We start from the raw sequence: 11,025 nt of genomic DNA, 5'->3' as shown, positions 1-11,025 counted from the left end.
ATAAATACTCAATTATAAGCAAACTTCATTATCATTATTATTATTATTATTATTATTATTATTATTATTATTATTATTATTATTATTATTATATTATTGTTATTCAAATATATGTACTAGTTACGGGATTAATTACGTTACATATGTATGCGTAATACATGTCTCAATAAAATGTTATAATGTAAATTTTTATGATATGGAAAATAATAATTAATAACTGTGATGAAACTCGGAAGAGTGTGATGGGAGAATAAATGTAGTTCATTTATTAAAACCAAGTTAAGTACATCAATATGTTTTTAATAACAACGAAAATTTAGTCGGGATTCGTGGTTTCACCGGTCATTAAACTAAATGACTTTGCATTTACAATCAGTTAATACCTAAACATATCATTAAACTGTTTCGTTTAAATAAACCTACGATTTCACGGGTCATTTCACTAGTTTTCTACTATACATCTATACCTTAGGGTGGTGATATTTTCACTTATGATTTTAATAAATTCACTTGAAAAGCCTAAAATACCTTTAAGTGATGTCTTACACAAATCCTATGTTGAAATTTATGTAAAGGTAGTTCTGGAAGATAGTATTAAATGAGAGTGGATTTATCAAATTTGCACTTGGATATATCACCTCCCTATACCTTATATGTACGCGTGCATGATTTTTTATATTTTAATATATGCTATGTACTTTAAGATGAAAATAGTTTTTGGTAGGCATATGCTAAAATATCTAGAATAAAATATTATATATTATATAATATAGTATAGAGTATATAGAGTATATATATATATATATATATATATATATATATATATATATATATATATATAGTGGTAGGATCAAGAGGAAAGTAACCAATCGGGGGAAGCGAGGGGAATAATTTTTTTTTTTTTTGTTTTTTGAAAAAACTTTGTTCACGAACATTATAAATTGGATGAAAATAAGAACATTTAGAAAAGACACTTCATGATGAATGTTATTATTTTGGTGGGAAAACGCTCGAAGAAGTAATATATAACAATTATCGTGTTTTTCGAGCGTATGTTGAGGTTTTAGACATTAGGGTTTAGATATTAGGGTTTAGAAATTTAGGGTTTAGGGTTTAGATTTAAGGTTTAGATTTAGGATTTAGATTGAGTTTTTAACACGAACGGTTTAGAGTTTAGGATTTAGGGTTTAGGGTTTAAATCGGGCTAAATTACTTCACAAAACATGAAAAAAAACGTTAACATTCTTCACGAACAATATTATCTTGAATGTTATTTTTGTCGATCGTTTTCCCGCCAAAATAATAACATTCATCACGAAGTGTCTTTTCTAATTGTTCTTATTTTCATCCAATCTATAATGTTCGTGAACAAAGTTTTTTCAAAAAACGATTTTTTTTTTTTTGCTTCCCCCGATTGGTTACTTCCCCATTGATCCTGCCCCTATATATATATATATATATATATATATATATATATATATATATATATATATATATATATATATATATATACACACACTATAATAATAGCAGAAAATAAGGCGTTAAATATATTATTGTCCACTACACTTTAAGCACGAAAAGTAACGATGTTTCATTTCTAAATTGTAATTGTTGCTAACCTTTTTAGGAGATGGGAACAATGCTTACTTTATTAGGTTACTACGTTAATCAAGCCTTTTGTTTATTTTATTAATTCATCTAAAGCGTTTAATTGTTTATAGTAACTCATTTGTGCAACCACTGTATACATTTCGATGAAATTAAAATTAAATTAAAATAGTGATTAGTTAACCTGATATTACTCCTACTATTTTCAAATTCTAAAAATGCCATTTTTTAATTACCTTTTCTTCACTAATTGTAGTATATCACTTGAGTGCTACTCCGTATTTTAACAGTAGATGCTTTTAGTTACTCTCGGTTTTTGATATGTTCCAAGTAATACTCGTAGAAGTTTATATAACCGAAGTTAATTATAAATTTTCATAAGAAATTGATCGAAAAGGTAAAACAGCATAACGTACAAAAATCTCAGGTGGATAAATTTATGTTTCTCACATGTGTGGAAATTGAAATTTGAATACTAGAAAACAAAAACAAGGACAAGGAATGGGCCCAACTCAAGAAAATAAGTGTTATGTGACATTATTATTCAGCCTACTTTGACTACCTATGGATCACATCTTCAATGGGCCAACTTTATTCATTAAATTTTTGTCTTTTATTTTTAAACACAAACTTAAACTAAACTAAAAAAATAAAATAAAAATGAACTAAAGTATCTTAAAGTTCCATACCTTTATTATCCAATGTTACTCCGTATATTTTCAGACCATGTCTTTTTAAGTAAGATATAAGATAAATAAATATGTTCAATGAATAGTATGTTTTAATACATCAAAACTAACACATATGGTTAAAAATTGTACGGTTAAAACCAGTTTGAACCCTTAAAATTTGGTGAGAAACCTTTGTTGAACGTGATTAGTGAATAAACTATATGGTCAAAAATTTAAGGTACAAATAAAATTCATAATATATAGTTTAACAAATGTCTTGGATTATAATGTGAAAAACAAACAACCTTTTCTAATGCTTTGAAATCCATAATGTTCTTGCGCGTACTATTTCGGCTTGATCATCTTGCATTCTAAGCAAATGTGTGCATTCCAGATTTAATGCATTGTTCTCTTGTTGTTGTAGCCTTGTTTTGGTACTTGTTAAAGAATCAAGCATATCAGATTGTCTACATTCTCTTCGGTACTCCAGTGTTATGCTTCCCATGTTGTACTCTTCTAATACTTCCATTGGTACACTCTGCATTATCCACTTGTACACATCATATACCATAATATTCAACTTGTACACAATAATATGTAACTTAGGGTTAACTTTCATTAGAAAACGGCAGGAAGGAAAGAATATATTTGCAAGATTCATGGATATCAGTTAAAGTATGAATTGAATGCACAAAAGATTGATAGTTTACTCTAGCCTAATAGCCGATGTTAATATATGGCTAAGTGACAACAATTGCAAAGTATAACACTAAGACCCTACACATAGTTTAATACAGTAGTACTTATGGATAATATGTATCGCTAAATGTTACATCCTTCGTCTCAATTTAATTATTTTAATTCAAAAACATGCAGCTTAATAAAGCATAATCATTACACATTATTTTCTTATATACAAGTTAATATTATTATTTATATACTACGTATTATTTACTTAAATGCAATAGAAATGAGAGTTATCTAATGATACTAATTGATAAACCCTACTAGTTATATTAAATATATTTCATAGAATAAATAAAGCACAAAAGTAGTATATTAAGGGTTGTAAGATGGAGTGGCGGTACTTAAGGTATCTCAAAGTTGGTGTCCGTCCACCCTGAATTTTACGGAACAAAAATTTTTATACTAAAAAAAATTACTAAAAGATAAGGTTTTTTTTTAGTGTTCGTCCCTGCTGACTATGAAAGAATTAAAAAAAATTTACACTCGCTCCACCTGTATCCGAGTTCAAGTTCCGCCACTGGGAGGTGGTTACTATCGTAATAAACTGTACAACTTAATCATGTCTATATATTATAAACATAATCCTTCGAGCTTTGTTCAGAACACTTTCTATATAATTATTCTATCTTCTTCGTGAATTGCACAATTAATTAGAATTAACATTTAAAAATGAAAATATGATAATTAATTCGGGTCGAAGTGAGTACTACCTAAGATCGGTAACAACATAAATAAATAAACGGGAGCTGATCCGTACACCGCTTTAAATTTGCCAGCACTACTAAAATCAATTTTTGAACCTTTTTGCCCTTCCTCCTAATAAAACTAATTCACGCTTTTTTCCCCCCTAATATCTAAACCCTTGCGGTAAACACCGCCTCCGCATATGTATCATCAACGCATCTTCTCCTAAATATCTATCGCATCCTCTTCAATCAATAAAAAAATAGACGCACAGGTTTGTATTAACCCTATATTAAAATATAGTAGTTATAGTTATTTGTAGCCGTAAACAATTATTTATTGATATTATTCGCCAATTATAGTTGCTTCTAATATTTATATGGTTCTATTCAATTCTGTATATATCGTACTCATAGAAATCACTTTATCAATTGATGTTATCTTTATTATTTTCTAGGTTAGTTTTAAATATTTAGTGTTATATGATCATAGCTGTTTGTACACTTTCCAGCGAATTCTTGTTGAAGAGATGATACCGGATAGTTTTAAACAAAAGTATGAATAAGAAGGGTAAAGGAGAGTGATTTATACTCTTGTTGGTGATTCCCCGAAGGTAGCAAGAAGGCTTGCTTTACGCCACCAAGGTATTTTAGGACATTTGTGATGTGTGTGTTCTTGTTGTCGATTCCCCGAAGGTAGTATAAAGGTATCGTACATTACGCCTCGAAGGTACAACGTAGAGAGTTGTGTGTGTTTAGTCAAGTATGACTTGGGAGTGTGAGTTGAGAGTGTATTTTATGGCTCATGACCTCCCTCTTTCCAGAGCTCATGGCTCTCTATTTATAGTGAGGGTGATTCCTTAGGAAGTGTTCCCAATGCTCTGTAAGATGCTCTGTAAAGTCGCTCCGGAGGTAATACGGCTCGCCCGAAGGTAAAAATGCCCTTACCCATGTCCTTAAGGTGTTAAAGCGCAGCCCGAAGGCGTTAACTATGTCCCGAAGGTATGAAGGCATTAAGTACATTCCGAAGGTACGAAACGCATCCCGAAGGGATTAAGTGCGTTCCGAAGGTATGAAACGCGTCCTGAAGAGATTAAGTGCCTTCCGAAGGTATGAAACGCGTCCTGAAGGGATTAAGTGCGTTCTGAAGGTATGAAACGCGTCCGGGAGGGATTAAGTTCATTTCAGAGGTATTAAGCTAGATCAAAGGTATGAAACGCGTCCTGAAGGGAATAGGTGCGTTCCGAGGTATTAAGCTAGATCCAAAGGTATAACAATGTTTGCGTTTCGAATAGATTCATGAGAACTTATTCTCATTTCCCATAATAAAAGCTATGATGTATTTAAATACGACAATAACAACATCAAAATACGCGATGATGTATTTAAGCCGACCATGTGTAATGTTTGTCACCATGTGATTAATTTTCACAATTATAAAACATATCGAGTGAGTATACCGTGTTATGACATTTAAGGGTGAGAGTTACCTCTGTTTTTTTTTTCTTTTGAAAAAAGTCTGGTAAGGAATAAAATAATGTTTTATATTTTGAAAACACAAATACAATTCTCTCCTTGTTATAAATGATATTGTGTACGTGAAATCACCAAGTTTGACAATTTAGTGAAAAGAAAGATGAATTATTCGGGTCTTGTTGATGATAAATTAAATCAACGAATTCCAAGCGTTCACGGATGAAATTTTACATGAGATTGCATATTGAAATAGATGAAAACTTACAAACACGAGTCGGATTTGACTCGTTAGTACGTTTATCGGTAGGAACGTGAGCTATGTTGTTGCGTTGTCCCACGGATGGCGCCATTTGTTTGTACACTTTCCGGCGAATTCTTGTTGAAGAGATGATACCGGTTAGCTCTAAACAAAAGTATGAATAAGAAGGGTAAATGATAGTGATTTATACTCTTGTTGGCGATTCCCCAAAGGTAGCAAGAAGGCTTGCTTTACGCCACCAAAGTATTTTAGGACATTTGTGATGTGTGTGTTCTTGTTGGCGATTCCCCGAAGGTAGTACGAAGGTATCGTACTTTACGCCACGAAGGTACAACGTAGAGAGTTGTATGTGTTTAGTCAAGTATGACTTGAGAGTGTGAGTTGAGAGTGTATTTTATGGCTCATGACCTCCCCCGTTCCAGAGCTCATGGATCTCTATTTATAGTGAGGGTGATTCCTTAGGAAGTGTTCCCAATGCTCTGTAAGATGCTCTGTAAGATGCTCTGTAAAGTTGCTCTGTAAAGCTGCTCTGTAAAGCTGCTCTGTAAAGCTGCTACCAAGGTAGTCAAAGATGCTCTGTTGCATCAGTTCCCAAAGCACTGTAAAGAGAGTATTGACTTTCCTAAAATGTCTATTATACTTTTAGAAAGTAATAATGTTCCTTTCCTTTGACTCAAGTTTGACTGCGATTATCGAGGCACTAGATTGATTCGTTGCTGGACGTAGCTTCGATGCTGTACGTAGCTTCGTTGCCGGACTTAACTTCGTTGCCGGACTTAGCTTCGTTGCCGGACTTAGCTTCGTTGCTTGACTTAGCTTCGTAAGTATACGAAAGGTAGGGTACACTATCAATAGCGTTTCCAAGTGGATGTCTAATTTTAATGAATGTTCGTTGCTCATTCCTTATCAAGTAAATTGGTGAAAGTCTTCTCAAATATATTTGTAATGGATTGCACCTACAAAACCAACAAATACAATATGCCTTTTCTTGATATTGTTGGAGTGTCATGCTTTAATACCTCCTTTTATGATGGATTTGCCTTTTTAGATAGAGAGGATGAAGAAAATTATGTATGGGCCTTAATGCATTTAAGAAGAATCTTAGACATGAAAATCAACCTTTGGTGATTATGTCGGATAGAGAATTGGCATTGATGAATGCAATAACAAATGTTTTTCCTTCCACAACAAATCTTTTGTGTGTTTGGCACATTGAAAAGAATGTGTTAGCGAATTGCAAGAAGTATTTTGGGCGTGCTGAAGATTTTGAAATATTCATGTTGAGTTGAAAAAAATCTGGTATATTCTATGACAGAAGTTATTTTTTTTTAATAATTGGGTTGAATTCGAATCTTTTTATAATAACATGAAAGATGCAATTGACTACATAATGAACACATGGTTTCCTTGGAAAGAAAAGTTTGCTACTCCTTGGACTTATGAGTATTTACATTTTCGTAATCGTGCATCGTCGAGGGCGGAAGGTGCACATTCAAAACTGAAGATGTATTTACAAAATTCCACAAGTGGTTTTCAAACGGTGAAGGAAAAAATTTGTCTAGCGATTGAGCATGAATTTAATGAGATTGAAGTTAAACTCGCATGTCATAAAATACAAGTTCCTCATTATTGCAATGTCCCCGTTTATAGAGATCTTTTGTACCATGTATCACAGTTTGCGCTAAAGGAAATATTCGATCAATATGAGAAAATTAAAAAAGGTAATATTTGCGTAGATTATGTTATTCATTGTTACCAAATTTTGGGTTGATTTCAACTTTTATTATGTATAAATCTTTTTATAGATACAACGAATCCTTGCACCGGTCATTTCACGGCTACTATGGGTCTTCCATGTGCGCAGAAGATGTTAGAGTATAGAGAAATGAAAATTCCGCTAGAGCGTATTCATCCTCAATGAAAGATTGATACGTCTCTGAATTCAGAAGATGACCCACATAATGAAAATGATGAACTGAAAAGATTTCGTAACTTGCTTGATGAGTTGTATTCAAAGTATCAAGTGTGGCCCCTAAACAAGAAAGAGTCTGCTACTTCGGTGATTAATAAACTTGTTAACGAATCAGATACTTATTTTGAGTCGGTGATTCGACGACCAAAAGGTAGACCTCCGAAATCAAAAAAGAAAAAAGGTAAAGGGATAACTTCTACAGCACGGGATCCTTCAAGATTTGAGTATGTTGAATCTTCACGATCCCAAAATCCCTCTAGCATTTTTCAAGGGAGCAATCAAGTGAGAGATGAGGTTAGCAATACCTACAATGCAAGCATTATGTTTGATTTGAATGTTTATCCAGGTCTTGAGTGACAAATTTGATGAGTGAACTAGATTATTTAGTCTAGTGGTTCTTTTTTTTTTTGGAACGATTGAAACATCAACCTATTAAGTATTTTGGTAGTTTTCATGTTATGGCCTTTTGTTTTGTGTAATCGAAAGTTATGGCACTTTGAATGATTTTAAAAATTATTTGTGAGTTATTTTCCTCATATGCGTGATCAATCTGATCATATTTTGTACATCGTCATATAACACATATGTGTCATATATGCAGTAATAACTTTTCTTAAAATGGTTGAAATATTTATAGAAATGGTGTTAATTAACTTAATTAGAGAAAAGGTTAAAATGGTCCAAAAAATTAAGTTGGTGGTGTATGGCAAAAAATAAGCGGTGTACGAATTAGCTCCCTAAATAAACTGAGTATCTATTTTCTTTAATGAACATTACTTATTAGGTGAGTTGGATGAATAGAATGATTAGGTAGAAAATGGTTCAAAATCTAAATGAACTCGTGCATGAACAACATAACACGTTTGATAATTACTATGAATGAACTTTATGAATTATGAATGATGTAAAAGGAATGTATTAACATTATAAATAAATAAATAAATAAATAGAACATTATAATTGTTTAATATGTATTCTAAATATATTTTAAAAAGGATTTAAAATAATAATGAAAGTGATGAATGATTAAAAGTGTATTTCAGTTATGAATATTCAACATAGATTGTTGAATGAATAAGGTATATTTTAGGTTGGAGGAAGTAAAAAAGTTACAACCTAAATAAGACATAAAGAGCTCAAGAACGATCCGTACTTATAACCTACTCCCTCTGTCTCATCTTAAGTGTCCACTGTTATATAATATTTAATGAAAATTATATGAATGAAAACATATTTAAAACTCAATTCATTCATATAATTTTCATCAAATATTATATAGCATAAATAAAATATTTACGGTTAAAGTTAACAAAAAAGAATTTTGAAAAGTAAACAGTGTAACAATTAAGATGAGACTGAAGGAGTATGTAAGAAGCTGATATCAAAATGTAATTGTTTTTGTCAAAAATATAATAATAAAAGAATGTATATAAGCAATGGAAGAGAGAGAGAGTAAAAAAGAGACCTCCAAAATCCAACCAATGTACTTCACATTATTTACATGTTGATTTGCATCCATGTCACTCCAACTTGGCTGCAGGAAGCAAATAATTCATGTTTTAACCATATATATATGTACCACAAACATTTCTTTACATTATAATAATATCTCTAATTAATCAACTCCTTATATATTTCGTATAATCAACTTACCGCTATACCAGCACGAATTCTTGCAGCAGTTTCATCAGTAAGTTTCTCGATTTTTTCGTGATCTATGTTTTCGGTTGGAATTGCATCTCTACTAAGATAAAATGGTGCTACTTCATTTCTAACTTCATCTGGAATCTTAGATAACCTCCTTGTTTCTCTGTTCATGATCACCCATGTACTACACATAACATAATAATTAGTTAATTAATGACATTTTAAGTTACTTATAAATATTACCAAGTAATTATTAAATCATTCACTAATCAAATATTGCACCTTGTTGCGCTGGTTATAATTTTCCTAGTGACGAAATCTCGAATAATCCAGTCTCGTCTCATTCCATTTTTACCAGCTGAATTCACCCATGTATCAATGTCTACGACATCTCCCCTTTCGAAATGTTCAAGAAACATGTTATTATTCAATTAGAAAATTTAATTACTTCATTATAGTTAGGTTAATTAAACAAATAAAAGAGTATGGTAATATGATTAAGTAAATACCATGAACTATATTTTTCTACTTGAACATGGATCCGGGTTACCACCCATATTAGTTTCCGAAGGCTCATTTCATGGGTCGCTCCAAACCCGTCCCCAGCTAAACCCGCACTTGTGACGTGATTAAGGGCAGTTTCCTGCAACATAACCATCTATAGAAATTAAGTATGGGACACAAATGAAAGATGATGCACAAAGCTAGGGTCCTTTGAATCATATATATATATATATATATATATATATATATATATATATATATATATATTGTTTATAATGCATCCATGGAAGGAGCATTATAGGGGCATAGAAAGGTTATAAATATGAAATTTGTAACTCTTTTCGTTATGTTTGGGCTTTTAAATCAACTAATTAGAAGTCCATACGAGGACGATACAACTTTTTAAATAAGTAATATCGATCAAAAAATTCACCTTTTTTTTCATATCTTAGACATAAAAATTAATTTCAAACTATATGAGCTTTGAATGTTTATAAAAACCTAGATAATAATATGTAATATTTATATATATTCAAAAAATCTTAATTATTATATAATATAGTAATATCAAACAAGTTCATAGCGTGCATGTATGCATGTTTCCCTTGGGGAAGAGGTTCTTTAATTTATGATTTCTTACTACAAATTAGTATCAAATGTTAAACATCAAACATATCTATTAAAAAAGAAGGATGGGTCCCTAAATATCTAACAACATATATAACATATATATTTAGAGCATTTAAGAGAAAAAAGAAGGAACTTTTAACCTACTTGTAAGAGATTCATCAATGTTTCCATGGTGGCAGTCTTATCGGGTCCGATTTCATAAGATCTAATAGCAAAAGTTTGTCGATAAACATAACGATCTTCTACAAACCTACCTAAAAGAACCCCACGATCATTAGGTTCCTCAAAGCTACAATCTTTACTACCTTTTAATCCACTTTGATCACCTAAATGTACCCCATTCACCTTCTTCCCATTTACTGTTTCGACCCCTTTTCTAACATTTGCGTTCACCTTAATCGAATGCCTCGAGATCTTTGTGTTTCGCGTACCCAAAGCCAACAAATTACTCGCCTTGAAAATGTTCTTATTTGATGTGTGATCATTATGACCCTTTTGAGAGTAATAACATTTTACAAGATTAATGTTGTTTGATGATGCCATGGCTACTATTGGCATCACAAACTATGTAAAGATATGAAATAAGGGATATTGGGGTTTAATTTGTTAGCTTTGTGTTTATGGGTTACCAAAATAGGAAGAAGGATAATGTTGGTGTATCTATCATGGTAGATACAACTAATTGGTTTTGAAATTAAGGCTATTATTACACATAAATGGGAATGAAATTGGTGATTAGGAAAATTAAGAAAAATAAATTTTAGTGCGTGTGTTTTTTGGTGAACCACTATTGTGAGTGGGGGAGAAAATGTTAAGTTTTTAGTC

At 31.6% G+C, this 11,025-nt stretch overlaps 1 protein-coding gene and 1 long non-coding RNA gene across 2 annotated transcripts; one reads left to right on the top strand and one right to left on the bottom strand.

Annotated features, from left to right (window-relative positions):
• Positions 1-2,592: 2,592 nt before the first annotated feature.
• On the bottom strand, positions 2,593-10,758 carry LOC139859006 (palmitoyl-acyl carrier protein thioesterase, chloroplastic-like). The gene is made up of 6 exons (XM_071847828.1): positions 10,345-10,758; positions 9,576-9,709; positions 9,349-9,462; positions 9,073-9,250; positions 8,885-8,953; positions 2,593-2,820 (listed from the first exon to the last, which is right to left on the bottom strand). The coding sequence occupies exons 1-6, from the start codon at positions 10,756-10,758 to the stop codon at positions 2,593-2,595; spliced, it is 1,137 nt and encodes a 378-aa protein (XP_071703929.1).
• LOC139857367 (uncharacterized) lies at positions 3,897-7,822 on the top strand. Its single transcript, XR_011762495.1, has 3 exons — positions 3,897-3,987; positions 4,225-7,168; positions 7,253-7,822. It is a non-coding gene; the product is annotated as an uncharacterized lncRNA (long non-coding RNA).
• Positions 10,759-11,025: the final 267 nt, after the last annotated feature.

The sequence above is a fragment of the Rutidosis leptorrhynchoides genome, chromosome 7 (assembly GCF_046630445.1).
Source record: "Rutidosis leptorrhynchoides isolate AG116_Rl617_1_P2 chromosome 7, CSIRO_AGI_Rlap_v1, whole genome shotgun sequence".
Classification (NCBI taxonomy): Eukaryota; Viridiplantae; Streptophyta; class Magnoliopsida; order Asterales; family Asteraceae; genus Rutidosis; species Rutidosis leptorrhynchoides.
The sequence above is the reverse complement of the archived record's forward strand: the minus strand, read 5'-3'. Positions and strand labels throughout refer to the sequence as shown.